This window comes from Aplidium turbinatum, chromosome 12 (assembly GCF_918807975.1).
Source record: "Aplidium turbinatum chromosome 12, kaAplTurb1.1, whole genome shotgun sequence".
Classification (NCBI taxonomy): Eukaryota; Metazoa; Chordata; class Ascidiacea; order Aplousobranchia; family Polyclinidae; genus Aplidium; species Aplidium turbinatum.
The window spans coordinates 13,843,065-13,862,128 of record NC_137483.1 but is presented as its reverse complement, the minus strand read 5'-3'; the positions used below and the strand labels follow the sequence as shown (position 1 = coordinate 13,862,128).

The 19,064-nt window shown below is 40.5% G+C and overlaps 1 protein-coding gene across 1 annotated transcript; it reads right to left on the bottom strand.

Annotated features, from left to right (window-relative positions):
* Positions 1-12,621: 12,621 nt before the first annotated feature.
* LOC145781126 (lysM and putative peptidoglycan-binding domain-containing protein 3-like) lies at positions 12,622-16,792 on the bottom strand. The gene is made up of 2 exons (XM_082592884.1): positions 16,570-16,792; positions 12,622-14,480 (listed from the first exon to the last, which is right to left on the bottom strand). The coding sequence occupies exons 1-2, from the start codon at positions 16,789-16,791 to the stop codon at positions 13,815-13,817; spliced, it is 888 nt and encodes a 295-aa protein (XP_082449010.1). The 5' UTR covers position 16,792; the 3' UTR covers positions 12,622-13,814.
* Positions 16,793-19,064: the final 2,272 nt, after the last annotated feature.

Genomic DNA, 19,064 nt, shown 5'->3' with positions numbered 1-19,064 from the left:
CAAAGTGGTGCGTTTTGGCAGGAGCTTCCGGAACCCATTCAGTTTGTGTGTGTCTAATTCATGATAATTCCAAGTTACTGATAGAGGCGGGACATTTGGCAGAATCTTACAGACTTGCTTTCTTTAATGGTATGTGATATTACCTCAAGAGAATGCATGTTTTGCAAGTGTGACCAATGTCCATCTTCAGAAGTTTTAAGAAGCCACCTTCACTCGCTGTTTGAGGATCATGATGAAGACATCACTTTTAAACAGTGGACAACAGTTGATAGAGCAGAAATTGTTACGATGATCACGAGTGTTTCAGATTTCATAGAAACCTTGATTGAGAAGCTGGTCTAACTTCTTCCACATAGTTATGTGTCCAAAGCACAATCAAGTCCAGAAAAAAAAATTTGCAAGAAGGTGATGTTTTGATTGCAATGGACTTTTCAGAGAATTATTCCTTTCATGTGCAAAATGAAATCCAGGGCTTTCACTGGACACATGCCCAAGCAACTGTGCATCCAGTATTTTGCTATCACAAAAACACCGACTCCGACATGGTTGAACACTTATCCCTTTGCATTCTATCAGACATACTGGTTCATGACGTGCAAAAGGTGTATTACATACAAATTGCAAAGTTTAAACGTCTTGTCAAATTTATCTTGTCGTGCTATGGCTGGTGCTGGTTTTTAGCACCGTGCCAAGTCAACGCACCAACAAACGACTTGCGCTTTATTGAAGTCTTACACCAATACAAAGAAGAAGACAAGCTGGTAGCAGAGGTAGCGCTCAAATATTTCATGCTACACACATGGTACTTGTCTGGAGAACTTTCTCCCTTAGCCCTTTTCAGCACCAAGACACTGCCAGCTAAGAAAGCAGCAATGGCAAGAGCAATACTGAAGAAAATGAAAAGTTTCAGACAGCCATTAAAAAGATTTGTAGAAGGTTTTGGAAAACTAAGGTTGATTCCAATGTTGTCAGCCACCAAGTTGGCTGATCTAATCAATGAAGATTCCTGGTTCCTTTTTGCAGCACTAAAGCTTGGCCATTGTACAAGTTTCATGGACGAAGATGTTCTTCAGTGAGACAGCTGTCCTTCATATGCAGCTTGCTGCACAGTTGTAAGGCTGCTGAGAGTAGTGAATGATGCAGCTGAACGGGGCGTCAAGCTTGGATGCGACTATGTTTCATCGGCAAAGTCTGAACAGAGATTCCCAACTGTTCTGCAGACTGTTGAAGGCAGCTATCGGCAGCGTCCGAATTTACGGAAGAAGGAAATGAACAACAATGTTCAATGGATACTGCATATTTTTTTGAGCAGGCAACTGTGCCCTTTCTAACTGAGTTATTTCAATTCGGAAAATACAGAATTTTGCAAATTCGGCAACACAATGTGCATTTATTGGTGTTTTGTGACCAAAACAGTGAATGTTAAAGTTTAGATAAAGTTCAGCGAATATTTTTTTGCAATATAATGATCAAAAGGTGTGCAGTTAAGAGTGAAAAACCCTAAAATGAATGATTTAACGCTTTTGGACTAACGGTACATATGTATACCACAGACATGCCATCTGAAACAAGGCTTTTCACATTTTTCGCTCGACGTCTATATGTCAAAAATTCATTCGCGATGTGGTACCCCTAGATCCAAATCATTTCGCATAAAACTTCACAGGTGTGTTTACTTTGACAAAAGGAACACTTCTGACAACTGCAGAGCAAAATTTAAACGAAAAAGGGCAGATGATGCACCTTAACAAACATGCAACATAACACAACCAGATTATGAGTACAGTACGTTTTATTTGATATTGGAAGGCCGAAACCGCAAAAAGAAATAAAAAGCACCAAAATGAACCTAGACAACGTTGGTTTTCGGGCGACGAGCAGTTGCTTGGTGAGTTACATCTAACTCCATGCAAGGTGCAAAGGGCATGGTTGAGTAAACAAACACAGGTTGAACAAAGCAGAAATGACGCTGAATACGATCTGGCCAAAGTGCTCAAAGAAGACAAAAAACATTTGTTAGCCTACTGTGTGACAGGAACAGAAAAACTTTGGCACTTTGTATTCTCAAAACTATCGTTTAAAAGTATTACAAAGTACATTTAGTCTAAAGTTTAAAATCAAAATTTCTTTGGCCTCCAGTTATTGTTATAGATTGGCGTATAGGTCGCTATGGTTTGTGATAATCAAGCATCAGTTCTTCAATTGTTTGGTAATCAACGGTCAACGCACATAAACCAAGCAGGCTAATTTATTCAAAAATGCAGCCATGTCACATTGCCAACCATACACAACAAAAATACAAATAAATTACGTAATAAAATTACACCATTTTCTTCGATAGGAATTCTACGGGTGTTAAAACATATGGAACACAGCAATTTATTCGGCAAAAATATTTGTAATGTTATCTTTTAAAATCAAGACATGAAATTAACAACACTACAAAGGTAATGGAATGAATTCATATTTTTTTATGCATGTCCATACAATTTGGTCAACTGGTCACATTACCATATGCTTATATTACTACCCATAGGTGTACGAGCCGGGGGTGCAGCCGCACCCCCAATCTGTCGAGAATTAGGGCAATATTTCATATTTGGGCAAGATTTTATACCTTTCTACCCTATACTTAATCGTCGAAAAGAGAATTTTTGGAAGATACCTTGCTAAAAAAAGTTATAAAAGTGAACGTATAAATTCCTGCTTGCTGGAGAATGCAGCTTTTACCTTGTTTAGTACAGTCATACAGTCCTTGACAAAATTTAATAAATTTGATAATATGGAAGCACATATCAGAATGATGGAGATGGAGAAAAGGAAAAGGACCCGAAAACCTGTGCTGATGGCAGGGGTCTATTTGTAGCTGTGATGACCAGTTCCTTCTGGGACTAGAAGAAATCACAGGAATGAGGAAAAGTTCTTTAACATTTGGAATGATGTTCATAAAGCTTTCAAACACACAGTGAACGAGACTCAAGTACCGGTATTTCTTTGCACCGTCAATCCAAACCTTCAAAAAGGATGCAAGCCTTGTGTGGTGAAAATAAAGCTACAAAACAGAAAATGAACAAACTGACATTGAAAGAGCTCGTGTTGATGTAGGCTATAGGCTACTATGATGCGATTGACAGGGTCACTGTAGAATTATCTGAAAGATTTACGAACAAAAGTTCGAAGATACTGCTTTCTCTTGCAGATGTAGTGCTGAGAAATAATGCCAACCAACAAAGCTTGAAGTTGATATCTGGATTCTACACCGTAGAACAGGATTTCCTGGAATCGGAATATCAACTTTTTCACTATCTCACTCGCAACAAAGAAATAAAAACTGCTGTAGCTACAATGTACAAAATCCCTTATTTCAAATGGATTAGATAAAACTATGCCCCACTTTGCAAAAGCTGCAAAAATTCTAGCAACAGTTCCTGCAACTTCATGTTCAGCTGAGAGGGCTTTTTCCGGATTACGACGACTGAAGTTATATCTGAGATCAACAATGGGCCAAACACGCCAGGATTACGCTCTTCAAGAAGCTTTCCCAGTCCGAGGATAAATATTCAATCAATCAACCAACAACAAATAAAGTGGATGTCAATCGTATTGTAAATATATTTGGACAACGAAGTGGGCGAAACGAATACTTCTTTTAAATTTGTTTATATATACCTCAAAGTCTACCAGTGTATTTAATCTACTAATCAATACTTTTTAGTATTAGTTTTGCAGTTTTAGAGCCAGGTAGTACTGCATTCTACTGGTTCGTTAGTGTAGTGTCAATTACTCCCTTCAATTGTCTTTTGATAAATTTGTTGTTTTTTAAATTTGCATTATGGTATCCTTACCATACCAGTGGCTTTGTGTAAGTCTTGTCAGGTGATGCCTTATGCTTTTTTTTCTTGAAGGCTATATTATTGCTTTTTCTTACATGTGTGTGTAGGCTACTTTGATTTAGGCGCAGTTGGTTATATTTAGGCAAAAATTCTTTCGCACCCCCAAAAAATATGCTTCCCGTACACCTATGTTACTACCTCCTTTTTAAGGTGATAGCCTAAAAGTAGCAGTTCCCAAACTTGTAAGGCCTCTTTGGGGCAGTGGTGAAGGTGATCCCATACTTGATTCCAAGCGTCGTTGATGAGAAAATAAGGTACTCACTGTACTAAGCCTTCAGCACTCACGAAAGTAGGGTGGTCAGCTTTCTCTCGACCGCCTTTCCTTCAGTAACTATGCCGACCCAATTTATTGCACCCTAGGCACAGGTGAGCGGTGTTTATTAACAACTAGCGTAAGCCGGGTGTCGAACCAGGTTCGTATTATTAGAAAGCCAACGCCTTGTCCAGGCCATTGGAGATGCAGTAAATTTTAAAATAAAAGATCTGAAATCGCACAACAATATTTTTTTCAATGTACACCTAATACCTATGTGAGGCCCATATGGTAACGATGTGATAAGGAGTTAGGAACCACAGCATAAAGGAAAGGGGAAGGGAAGTCATTCTATACTATCTGTGGAGGCTTTACGTGTCAGTGAAAGATTTCTGTAAGATACGGAGTGACGCAGGGGCGGATCCAGGTATTAACGTTAGGGGGGGCGATGTCATTGACATTCAGACAAGTGATCAGCCTGGCACGAACAACGACGGGAGGTCTCCCTAGAAAATTTAGGTTGAATTTGGTGCGTTCTGAGAGCACTTCGAACACTAATTATGAGAAATTCTATAACTTAAAAAAAAAACTCAACAATGCTGTTGTTAAACAAAAAGGAAGGGATAAAGGGCTGATGTGCCCTTGCCATGTCAAGTTGAACTTAAAGCCTGAACAACCTAGCCGTATTTAGGCCTATAGTTGAGATGATGGTTTCACTCTTGATTGTTCCACAGCAATTTAAAAATTGGCCACCGAAAGATAATAACAGGTAATTAATTCTATCTTCGCAATGTCACAGCATAATATTGATAGGCTATAGACATTGAGGTTGTTATAACTGGTTCGCAATGTGTTGTCTTGGTGTGTGGAAGGTCTTCAGAAAATCTTTACCCCCTTCCACTGCATCTCTATGGTATACTGCTGTTTCTCGTGAGTTGTTAGATCGCCATCTTTTTCAAGAAGCTTTGCAAAAACAGTCAAAGGCTTTGTAACAAGTTTTTGAAGGGGTAGGCCTACGTGCTTGTGAGATCCTTCAACACGCGGCCAATAACAAATAAGCTGCAATATTTACAAAATAGTCCTTTTTTGGCATCAGAATAAACCAACCATGGAAATTTATCCAAGTGGGACTAGTTCCAGCATCTTTTTTCTTCCTTTCCTTTTTTATGACGAGTAGAAAATGGCAGATTAAAATCATGTGAAGGTCTCCAGGGTTTCTTTAGAAACTCGCATTTTGTTAAGTCATCAATATTAGAAATCGAATCAATGTGGCATCCTACGTTATTCTGTCGAATAATGGAAGTCTTATTGGTAGGCCTATCACTGACATTAGCGACGGCAGCAGAACATTCCCCAGTCAGTTCAGTGCTAACAAAACTGGCATCACAACTGAACAAAGACGGTTATTTTTCTTAAATGTATTAACAAAAGAAAAATGATCGAATCGCAATTTCTGCAACAAAATACACAACGTAAGATTGTTAAACTCAACACTAGAACTAGAACAAAAGAAGCTGTTGTTCGCTAGCCTGCCAGAATGAAATGATACGAATAAAACAGAGTACTGCCTCGCGGAGTACACGTGACAAAAGGAGTGCAGAAGTAATCAAGGAAGCATGCTAACTGCAGGCATTTGTGCATCCCCCCCAGCTCGTAAGGCGAAACTGTAGACTTACGAGCTCGACCCCTTGATTACCCATTGACCAGAGGATGCGTCTAAATCCAATGCCGGCCGTCGGGACCGCGTGGAACGGCGCAAAACAGGCGATTTTTCAATGTGAGGGACTCCACTTGTAGGTTCGGTTGGTTCCACTGAATCGAACGGTAGCGGCTGCTTTGGAGGTTCAGGTGAGTGCTGTGGCTCACAAAGCTTCGGGCTTGAGGCTGGTGTCGGGCAGGTGAGTGCGGGCGGACTGTGATCTGCATCGAGAAGCAACATCGGAGATTCTCCAATTTCTGGGCTAGGGCCTATTTCGTGATGCGGAGGGTGGGGAGGGCAGTAGTCCGTTTCAGGAGGCTGGGCAAAAGAAGATGATGGGAGGCTCTGTGGGTGAGCAATGATGTTTGGTTGAGGAGGGATGGGATCGGCACATGCTTTAGTATGTGGAATTACTCGCAAGAAACGTCGATTCCGTTTTGTGATTCTGCCCGACCCGTCAACTTTCACTACATATTTGTCATGCGGCAACGTTTCGACAACCATTCCCACTTTGTCCCATTTTCGAGGATAGTTGCCGTTTTGGTTTTGGATAAATACGCATTTTCCACATTGTAAGGTACGTAAAGGACGAGTATGCTGAAACAGCGCCTTATCGGTTCGACCAGCTCGCAGGCGAAGGGCGTCTTCCTTTGCCTTCCATGTATCCCGCCATGTACGACGAATGTGACGATTGGAGAACTTGACTAGGCGGTTTACAAAACCGAATGCGTCGCGCAGAGGGTGACCGAACACGATCTCTGCTGGAGAGATGTCACAGTCAGGATCAGGTGTGTTTCGCAACTGTAACAATGCACGTAAGAAGGAATCGTTGTTCAGGTCTCCGTTTGGGCTCACATTAGTCATGAGCAAGCGTTTTACAGTTTTGACAGCCACCTCAGCTCGACCATTAGATTGAGGGAAGTAAGATGACGATATGCGGTGCTGCACACCCCAATTTTTAAGAAAGAGTTCAGTGACGGCAGCCGTAAATTCGGGACCCCCATCTGTAGATATTTCCTCAGGAACACCAAACGTGGCAAAGTACGAGCGCAAGAGTTGAGTCAAAGCAGCTGCTCCTGCGGCACTCGATCCTGATGGCGTGGCAAATACATCCGACCACCCAGAGAATCTGTCCCCAATGACCAAAAAGTGACGGCCCCCATAGTCAAAATAATCTGCAAAAATTTTCTCAAATGGTGTAGCTGGGGGATCACATGGCGTCGGGGGAGGAGCTGCTTGAGATGGAGCATTACGATTACATGAAGTACACGAGTCACGAATAGCATGGATATCATTAGTCATACCGGGCCAAAATACTATAGCACGTGCCCGGCGTTCCATGGCAGACACACCTTGATGACCAGCATGCAACGTTGAGAGTACTCTAGGCCTAAGCGATGGTGGTACAACAATACGATCATGATATAGAATAACGTCGTCTTCAACAAAGAACCCGTCACGATAGGGGAGATATGGGCGAATGTCGCCGGTGTTGGGAAAGGTGAATCCCGTTTCAATAGCTACCATTAACTTGCTAAGGTTTGGATCGGCGGCTGTTTCCCGAACGATTTCAGGCCATTGCAAGCAAAAGGCATGGGCGGCATCTGCCTGTATGGCAGTAACCAGCGCCATTTCTGCTACATTATTTTCTGCACACGACGCTACAGCAATGAGATCGCATGATACTGGGTGACGTGAGGCAGCATCGGCTGCGCAGTTGGTTGTGCCAGGTAAGTGTGCGATATCAAAGCGCCACATTAGTGTACGCTGTTTTAAACGAAACAGGCGAGTGTTAGTGATTTCGTCCAACGTACGGTCACCGAATATTTTTACCAATGGCTTATGATCCGTTACAATAACCAAATTATCACAGCCTTGCGTAAAATACTTTGTCTGTTCTAGGCCCCACGCAACTGCTAGGGCTTCGCCTTCTATGGGAGCATAACGTCGTTCGGCCGATGAGAGGAATCGGGATCCTGCAAGAGTCACTTTCCAACCTGATGAGCAGCAGTCCGGTATAGTGGAAGCACATACGCAATGTTTTTGGAGAAGGAAATATCCGATGCCTTTGTTGGACCAGTCAGGGCGCAAACATGTTCGACGGCAGGGATCAAAGATTTCTACCCCATGGCGAATAGCATCAACGATTGCCGATTTGGAGGCGGCAAATGCGGAATCCAGCTCCTGAGACCATTCGAACTTATGCTTTGGGCTAAGGAACGGCTTGAACGGTGCCATTAGGTCACGCAGTTGAGCATAGTTTCCTACTTGGTTGATTAATCCGAACCAGCTGCGTATGTCTGTGATATTATTCGGGACTGGAAATTCTTGGATGGCGAGCAAGTATTTAGGGAGGGGCTCGACCATTGCTTCTGAGATACGGAATCCAGCGAAATCTACGGTGCGTTGGGCAAATTGAAACTTGTCCGGGTTAAGGACAATGCCCGCCCGTCCCACTAAAGTGAGGAATTTTATGGTTCGCCACCAATGTTCCTCCAGTTGGCTATCATAGAACACTGTGTCGTCGACACAGCGTTCTTTGCGCACAAAATCGGTTAATATGGTATTGAAACGGCGATTGTAGCCATCCCCAGAGGATAGGAATCCTTGCGGTGCCCTAGTGTAGCGCCATCTTCCAAAGGGAGTGATGAAAGTTGTGAGATGCCGATCAGAAGGACGCAGTGGAACACTGTGATAGCCGTTCCATGCGTCAGTCACCGATTTCCAAGTGTTTCCGGGGACACGACGGGACAGCTGGAATGGAGCTTCGGAGGCGAAGGTTTCTCTCTGGCAGAATTTGTTTAAGGGGGACAGGTCGACAGTACGGCGTGGTGAGCCATCATTTTTGCGTGTGATAACCATGCGATGACACCATGTGGTGGGTTCGCCGTGGGGGACTTTTTCAAGGATTCCCAGAGCCTCGTCGCGGAGGAGATCAGCGTGTACTTTTTCTTGCCAATGCAAGGGGATAGACGCTGGTGTATGAACGGCCACTGGTTTCGCGTTGGGGTCAACATGTATTTCTATGGGAGGACCAGCCATACAATGTAGCGCGCGGTGCGGGCAAGTGTTGAAAGTGGATGCGGCGTACCTCTGGAGTAGCCAGTTTGCCATCTTGTCATTGTTTTCAGGTGTGCATGGGAACGGAAGCTTGGTTGGGGGAGCTGGAACTGCACCACGTTGAGGGCAAGTGCACGACTCCAGTTGCTTGCTGGGTACTGTGCATCCACCGTTGACAAGTCTGACGACGTTGATTTCTGGTTCGATAAGATTGTGCGCCATTTCTTGCTTGATCTGATGTTCCCCTAGAGTTGGGAACTTCGGGGATAGGGCACCTAAATGCAATAGTGTGTCATGAGATAAGTATAACTTGTCAACGTCTGGACTGATGTAAATCATGCACCGACGTTCAACATTGCAGCCGTGCGCTGTACCCCGAATGATGGCACGAAATGCTCCTGTAATGGAAATAGTAGAGCGATTTGCAGCTATTAGGTTTGGTGCGGGTACAAGGGTCTCTTGTCCAAAGCCGGATTGCACAAAGTTCTTCAGTGACCATACATTTATTTGGGCACCAGTATCTGCGATTGCTGTTACTTGTGCTATCACGCTAGTGTACCTGCCTTGATGACATGAGTCATCCATAGATATGTCTACCCGAACTGTGGGATGTTCTCGCATGCGGGATGGTGTCCAATGCCCTTTTTGGAATGTGTGGTGAGGACCACGAATTGTTGAGAACATTGGGTCTCGGGCTGCGATGTCAGTTTGTGTTGAGGCAAATGTGCCTATTTGAGGTACAGTAGGTGCTACACAGAGTGCTCCGACTGATGCATCTTTAGGAGGAGCGCCCCATTTGTTTTTATGACGAGATGACCGAAAGCATTCGAGACAAAGGGAATAAGGCGTAGTGTTCCAACCTCTGGGGCCTTCTCTGTAACGATTGAATAATCTATTGCATTTAGGGCAGTGAGTTTTTTGTGACCAATTGGGAGAGGAAGGTGCTGCCTGGATGTGTCCACGGTCTCTTGGAATAGGGCTTTGGCTTTTCTTGCGCTTGAACGTCGACACTGCCGAAACGTCATGAGATGGTACCGCATTGCGAGCCATTTCTTTAATCTCGACAAGGGCGATGATATCGTTGATGGGAATCGACAATACTTTGTCCATTCCCATCATTTCGCGACGAATCTCACTGTCCGAAATTCCACTGAGTAGTGTGTCGCGGATCATGTGATCTGTATAACTAACTTTCAGCCCGCAGGAACATTTCGTAGTGAACGCACATATATCCGCTTTTCCTCGAGCACGAGCTGCAAAAGCGCGAAATTTTTCGTCGCGCATTTGGTGCATCGCCATAAACTCCGACCGTAACACCCCTGTGGCGACAGGTATAACGGCCAGTTGTCGCATTGCAAGCAAAAGTTCATCTACAGGTTTGCTCACTGTCTCAGCGTCAGCTTGGAGAAGGCTGTCCCCTAGGGCTTGGCCGGTACATTGAAATAACTGGACTGAAGCTGCTTCATCAGGAATGCTGCAACCTTCTTTAAAAGCCTTCCATCTTCTGGTGAACACGCTCCATTCTTCTGGAGAAACTCCAATATCTACAGTAGGTCGATTTAGCTTCGGGCCAAGGTTTACGGGCGCTGGAGCGTTGCGCGTCGTAGCAGCATGACTGTACGTGTGACTTTGCAGCACCACACAAGCAACCGCTTCGGGCACGTCGGCTGTTTCAAAATTACAGTTGGGAAAGGCGCATGTTATCACCACCATTCCACAAATTTCTTTAAATTAACCTTATCCTATTGCGATTCGATCATGAACAAAGACGGTTATTTTTCTTAAATGTATTAACAAAAGAAAAATGATCGAATCGCAATTTCTGCAACAAAATACACAACGTAAGATTGTTAAACTCAACACTAGAACTAGAACAAAAGAAGCTGTTGTTCGCTAGCCTGCCAGAATGAAATGATACGAATAAAACAGAGTACTGCCTCGCGGAGTACACGTGACAAAAGGAGTGCAGAAGTAATCAAGGAAGCATGCTAACTGCAGGCATTTGTGCAACAACCATGCTCTAACGGTTCTTTCGAAACACAACCTGTCACTCTTTTATATAAAAATCCAAGGTTTCTTGCGATCTGCGTCGTTTAATGTTGCTGACAACTTTTAAAGCATGTAATAGCCTACTGCAATATAGTTTCATTATGGTGTCGCTCCTCAATCCTCAGCTCCTTTAAGACTAAAAGAGAGATATCATATTAAATGCTCTACAAAAATAAGCTTACAAATTAACCTCGCATAATTACACTTCTTCAACTCAAAACATATGTAAGAATTCCAATGGCTTTAGTTCCACGTATGACCGCCTGTTACGGCCAATCTCTGTACAAATCAAACGTCATATAAAACCGTTCAAGTCTACTGAATATTACGTCATGGAAGTTGCTAGAAAATGTGCCAAAATTGCACCATCGTTCATAGACTTGTGTCAAACTTGTTAGGACTTGTTTGGGCCTGTTTAAACAGGAAATATTACATTAGCTTTAAACACCTGTTGAAATGACTTCATAATTGTCTTTCATTATTGCGTCACAGTACTGCATACGTGAATTTGAGATATTGCTATCTATTCTGGTCATTCATAAAATGATTGTTTGAAAGTTGGCCGCACATTTAACTGTTGGCTTAGTGCTTGCTAGCTGGACAAAGGTTCCGTCTTTTATCCAAGTAATTTGTATTGTAGTGACAGTTTTTAGGTGTACGGCGTTGCACCAGTCATTTCGATAGCCTCGGGCTAATTTTACTGGAATACACTGTTTGAATAGACGTTTCGAAAGTGTGTTTATTTTTGGGTCATTGCATGCAGACGAACGGATTTGGGAATCTTACGTTACAATTTTCCCACGAAGAGATTATGGTTTACCGCTGTGACCACCGCCAAAGTTGCGGCTATGCTCAAGTGCCGGCAAAAAGTTTGGAAACTTTTTTAAATTTTAGTAATTTCGTTCGGTAATTAGACTAATGTGACGAAATAATAGCCTTATACTCAGTGCTGTATTCGAGGGTATACTCTCTGCTTTTTCGAATAGTATACCCTCTGGATTTCTAAAAATAAACAATTTTGTACCTCTCGTCCAATTTTGATAATTCATGTTATGGTAGAACAAAGCTTAGTAGCCTATTTTGCGAGTTGTGTATTATTTTTCATTTTGGCAAATCTAACAGTGTGCCCTGTGCTTTTTTTTACGAAAATAGCACTGCTTATAGGCTACTATGTTAGTGACAGATCGCTCTGGAGAAAAAGAACCAGGGAAGGCAAAATGTCCAAGAACCAGGGAATACAAAATGGCCAAGAAAAACGAAAGATTAGAAAAGAAAAACTAAAACTACCACGCCCTCCATACAATGTGCCTTTTGCCCACGTCTTTTCCATCATAGACTGGGCCTCCAAAGCCACATACGACATCACCATCCAAAGCCAAATTCGATTTGAAGACAAACCAATGCTCGGACACGAGTTGGAGCCCTCAATACTATGTTATTATTATAGCCTACCTTAGCCTAACTAACCTAATCTTTGAACATGGCGAAAGACTTATTCAACATTGCTTTCGATATGTCGTTTTCCAAATCGTAGCCTATAGCCTACATATAAATGAAAAATAAAGCTACTTTCTTAGGTTTTAGGGGGGGCGATCGCCCCAATCGCCCCCCTCTGGATCCGCCCCTGAAGTGACGGGATGTAAAGGCGTGTACAGTTTTGTCAAGGTAACGTCATCTACATAATTTATTTAGTTAAAATTTGATGGCTGAAACACACGGCATTACGGTACGTACAATAAACATCAACTAACTTAATGGCACAAGACAAATCTGGCAACATAACAACACAAAAACCAGCTAAAACGCTATAACAAATAAACCATAAAACGTTGTTTCGCCACAAACCTTTAAACCAACAGCAAATGTCGCTTTGTACATTAATTCAAAGTGAGCAGACGTTAAATCAATGTGAAAAAAACGACCGATTTGCTGTTTGGGAATCCTGATGATATTGATCAAATGTATGAAGACGTACTATCAATATACGACATTGAACACTAAAAACAGCAAAAATTGCTCTAACAACTGCTTTGAAAAATATTGCAACTATAAGACATGTGATCTATTCATTTGTGTCCTTGTTTCAATTTAAATTGTCATGTTTCTTGTGATTAACAAATCTCGCAAAGCGTGAATCGTCATTATATGTTATCGAGATCACATCTGCTGAGAAAATTCAGCAAATCTATATTTGTGGTGAATGAGTCACGATAACGTCACAATAGTTTCTTGACGATTGTAACCGAGCCGATGGTTGTGTTAAAACACTCAGTGGTTGTGCTGACAAGCCTGACACATGGCGTACGATACGATATACCATTGTATACAGGAAGAAAAAACATCAAATTTTCTCTTCTACAATGTACTAAAATCAGAACATTAATTGCAGACTAAACTTTAGGCAAAAAAATGGTGAAAAAGTTGATGTGGAACTTTACGACAACACCAGCAAAAGTCTCTAACATCTGAAATCTATAAAGTCATGTATCCGTATTGAGATAATTGAACACATGTCGAAGTCTCTGGCTTGCTCAGGTGATACAAAGGAAAATTTGACTGAACGACTATTGCACATAATCTAATAAATAATGTGACTACAAAGATGAAACACTACAATCAATATATGACACATTATAGTTCATACGTTTAGAAATCGGTCTTTGTTAGATGTCCCATGATCAGAGTGAATCTTTCCTTGTCATGATATAATTTCAACTAAAAATTTTAAAAAGCTCAAAGAAAATACGATGCACTTGTGTTGCTGAAAAATTTAAAACGTTAAGACTAAACAGTTGAACAGAAAATAGATATATTAGGAAAACGCCTTGGAAAAAAATAAAATATCAATACAAATTGACAGTCATACATTATCCGTAGTTGGTGTTGTTGTCATTTTCGAAATATCTTCCTTGACATACATTTTAACAATAACAAAAATTATGATCGCTAATATAGCAACAAAACATAATATTAACGTTGACCCTTTGATACCCCAGCTAGCACCATTATACTCCTTGGGAGAACCTGATCCAGGAAGAGGTAGAGGATGGTATCCTACAGAACCGAGGTTTGATACAACTTCTTCAAGGACTTCATTTCTCTCGGGATCAAGTTTGTCATTGTTTTTAACGTTTTTTCGTATTTCTTTGTCAACGTTTTTCAAAAACTTACTGGCGTTATTGCAGTCCACAGCATGATCCTTGGAATGCACTGGAGGTTTGGAAGTTAAGAGACTGTTGCTTTCATAAGTGTCCACAGAGTCAAGTTCTTCCTCAAAGTTATGATATACATCATGAAAGGCAGATGACGCATTTTTATTGTTGTCATCTTTATGACGTGGTCTATGGTGATTTGAAGAAGAGAACAATCGAGTGCTAGTCAATGATGACGAAGCATCTGGACGTCTTTTTAACTCTTCCTCTTTTTCTGTTAAGAGCCCATGACGTTTTACAGGAATTTTTAGGCGGCGCAAAGCAAACAAGTCTTGTTCATTAATTAAACTGTTAGCTCTTTTGATGTCGTTAACCTGGGATTAAATAAATGTAAAGATTACAATCCAAGAAACTACATTATATAACATATAAAACTACATCAACAAAGTAATATATATGCCAAAGAAGAAAGAACAGGAACATATTAATTGTCCAAATCTATGAACAGATCCAGTTACCATACAGTTTGTTTTATCGTGTAAGCCAGACATGAGCGGTCGGTGGCCCGTCATGTTGTTCTGTGCGGCCCGCGTATCATTTAGCATAACACTGAAAATGTATGTTGTGTACAAGCCTTCTCAAATTATACTTCATTGTTTTCATCTTTGGGGGTTGAATCGGATTGAGGGAGTAATGAATCGCAAAAGTTTGTGAATAGCTGAGCGCACTTTCTGATGTGGTTCCCATCAAAGCAAGTGTAAATTTTCGCGCGCTGTGTATGTTGCGCTGAAGCTTTGTGATATATACGTATTACGTAAATATAATAATGCTGGTTTACAATTTTACAATACGAAATTAGCACATCGATGTGTGTTGCTTTGAAGTTTTCCCATAAACTTGGGCTTTTATTTTTTTTGAGTTTGCGTAATTTTTTTCAGATTTGCAGTTTGTTTGTTTTGGTGCTTGTTTTTTTCATGTAACCTTTTTAATTTTTTAGCTTGATTTTGAGGCTGAACTTAAGAATGTTTTGTTTCAGTCAATATCCGCCATTTCCCAATTTTTTCTTGTTTTCAAAATAATGGTATCGTGAAAAGACGTCACAGTACTGCTGTTGAAGTGCAGAGAGCATATGCCACCACCGTTTTCGGAAAGTTTTCAGGTTTTTGGGAACAAAAATTTGTAATGACAAGGTAGGGCATACATAAATCTGTTTCTTGACTTACTACTTTCATAAGGAAATGATACTAAATTTTCTTGTTAAAAAAATTGATGCGGCCGCATTATCATTCAAAGTTTCAAATTTGGTCCGCGAATAAAAAAGGTTGCACAATGCACATGCCTGATGTCAGCCAAGGAGTAGAAATCCCAGACAATTTACACTAATTTGATAATTACATAAAATTGCTTCTGTTTGAAATCTTGGCAAACTGATTCTGCAATACACTAAATATGATACTGTAGAAAGATAAAAGTTCCTTCGATAATAACAAAAAATTCATTCGGCACTTCAAATGATGCACTGTACCTACTATTGAACCAAAGTTATTTTGATATAGCATTTAATACTAGCTCAAAATTTCACAAGGCTATATAGACAATACAGCCTAGGTTATGGAAAGTCTGGGAATAATCCTTCGACATTTACATAGTCAAATACTTTTGGTTAAACTGCACAGCCCCTGGTATTTTACATAACTGTATAGGACAGTGATGGTTAAACTAGGAGAAAACAAATCAATAGCTTTTTTTCCTTTTTTTCCACTTTTGATTAAACTAGGAGACACGCCCTCTTAGCGGGCTTAAAGATTCTCCAAGGGGGCGCGAAGGTGGTGGAGATTGCACGAGTATTCTACTTATTTTACAAGTGGAAAACAGAAATCTTGGTACCGGTAGCACATTTTGTCTTACAAAAGTGCACAATTATTGACTGGAAATGTGACCTAGTTTTGACTTTATTTTCCAGCGTTTATTCTTGTGATTGTTGTTTAGTCCATTGTTCGCTAACAATGTCTGTTTGTTACGTTTTGTGAGTGAAAGTTGTTTTTGTTCAGTTGCAAGTGTTAAGACACAAGCTTGAAACAAACTTAGCTGCGAATTTGACATGCGATGCGCGTTGTCTTAAACTACACCACGAATTAAACTGCTGGCTTCAAAAAAGCAGCTACATCTCCTTCTCATTAATGCAAAGAAAAGCAGAGTATAATCTATTTAATCTTTTGATTTATGTACAATGGAAAATAGGAAACTAACTATATCCAAAACATGTAAAATTTATGTAGTTGGACTTTGATTTATAACTTAAATGAGAAGGGGGACACAAAGTTTTACAAGTGATGTCAAGGGAGCACAGCCCTAAAAGTTAAAAAAACCCTGGTATAGGGTTACTTCATAGCCAACAGCCATCTTCAGTTAGAAGCCTAGAAGGTTATGGGTTACTTCTATGTTTTTGTACTTAATACTTACAGTGCAACCATACAGAAGAGAAAAAGATTGCAGTGTGTCATTTGCCATAATTTCTCTTTCAAGATAAACCACATCTGCAGGAGGGGCTTGCGTCGATTCTTTTGAGTAAGATTGAATATTTGTACCATTTCCTCTAGGTCTGAGATATGTCATTTCAGTCGAATCCTCTTTGTCCAAGGAATTTGGATACTTCGAAGGGTTTGCACCAATAGTTTGAAACATGTTTTATCAATTTTATTCTATTAAGATAGAATACAAATTTACTAAAATTACAATTAAAGTGCTGTGTGTTTATCCATTCTGATAACAAAAGAAATATATATATATACTAAGTTTATTGCAAGCAAGATACTCATATAATATTTGGAAAAAATGCAACAAGTGACAGATATAATTATGGTGCATTGATTTATATGCTTGCTCAAATAAGTATACACTTAGGCTTGTGTAAATAGGTAGCAATCAGTGTGAACAACTGAACATGCTTAGTTAATAGGCTAACATACAAAATGATGAAAATTATTTTTATATCAGTGGTTTTCAACCTTTCTTGTAGCGCGCCCTCTCAGAGCAATCAATGTGGCCTCGCGACCCCCCATAAAAATATTCAATGAAAGCATACCGGTATTTAATGCAAAATTAAACCAAATTTGATTTATGCCGACATCCAGTCTATGTCTTCTTTCGTTGTTTTAATGGACAGCTTTGTCTGATGCAAATAAATACTACCGTATTTATCCGTGTATAAGTCGCAAAATTTTGCACTTGTAAACCAGCACCTTGTAAAAAGCTTAATCGCACCATAAGAAAACAACGAAAATCCGGGATTGCAGGGAACGTGTTAAAGTGTAGCAGATTTATTAATAGTGGCAAACCTAATCAATATTTGATTATATTTAAACAATATGCATACCATATAATAATAAAAATAGACTCTCGGATTTGAATGTAAAGTTGCGGAACCCCTACACTTACTGGCGGAACCCTGGTTAAAAACCACTGGCCTAAGCTAATGATGAAATATCATATTACTGAAAAAGAATGAGGCTGTTCACCAGGCATTAAATTAAATAATATGAGATCGAGATCTTAAATCTTGCATTAATGAACACAAAAGAGCTTTCAAATATCAACGCCTGGAACATTCTGCTTCTTGCATGCATGCCATAACTTCAAATCATAAAATAACTTGGAGCAATTCTAAAAGTTGAAAGTGATTATAAAAAGCGAATGTTTTCTGAAAGTTGGTTCATCAATCAAAAACCTCATGTAATGAATCGCCCTTTTTTGAATGATTGTCCATACCACAATCTTTGCTTCTTTTTGGGTGTTTCATTTTCATCACTCATTTTTGTAAGAATACCGGTACTGTAGAAGACTTCAGTTAAGTTTATAACATTAGAGCTACACTAATACCGGTAGTCGTACGGTATTTGAGTCTTATAGCTTAGGCAGCCTAATACCAATACCCCTGAGAAGCGTAATACATGATGACAAATATACGTATCAATTAAAACCTGCTCACAACAACTCACTAGACTAATGTATACCAGCTGTACCTCACTGACTACACTAGCTGATGCAAAAAACATTACCTTATCATTTTTGTGTTGCAATGTGGACCATTTACCGAGGAGCCAATTGTGCCTTAATACCGAGCAAGCTCTGTACAAAGTTAAAAATCAAAAAACCTAGATTTACCTAAATTTGAAAAAAAAAAAACTTAAAACCCAGATGTGGTCAAAAAAAACCCAGATCTACGTGGAAAAGCCAAGCTCTGGCATCCTTGTGTATGGTGTACTGTAGTGATGCAAGCCGCGCCGCGCCGCGTACGCGGCCGCTTTTGACTTTTTCGCCGCGTGCCGCGCCGCGCCGCGTGGAAGGTTGAAATGACAAAGCCGCGCCGCGCCGCTTGCCGCGTAAACTTTCAAGAAATTAATTTTTCGTAAACGTAAACTTTCAAGAAATTAAACTTTCGTAAACGTAAACTTTCAACTTTTCAAGAATCAGCTATGAAACTTCAAATTTAAATTGGAAACACGGATCAGTTATTTTTCCCTTCGGAAACCCTAAGATGGAAAGCTATGCAAATGCAAATTGCAAATGGCTTGCAGTTGACAGGGTTTTAGGGCTTGCTTGTCAGGGAAGCTGTACGAATGTTTTTGGTTAGTAGCCTAGCTGATAAGCTCAGTTACCAGGCTATAGGCCTAGCGCAACTACCGCATTATTTACTATATCAGTTAGCCCAGTGAGTTCAGGCTATAAGTTTTACTCTTGTGTGTGTAGTTCATATAGCCACTGGCATTATAATTGCATTATTGCTTACAAAAAGTGTTCAAAAGTCCTGATACTGGATCCAGGAACATTCTATTTGTCTTAGTTTGTATTATGTCTTAGAACTTAGATGCATTGCTGATAAGAGAATATGATCTGGTTAGCCTGGCCAATTAGTGCACAACTGTATTGGTACTAGGTTACCAGTTATATGCCATGGA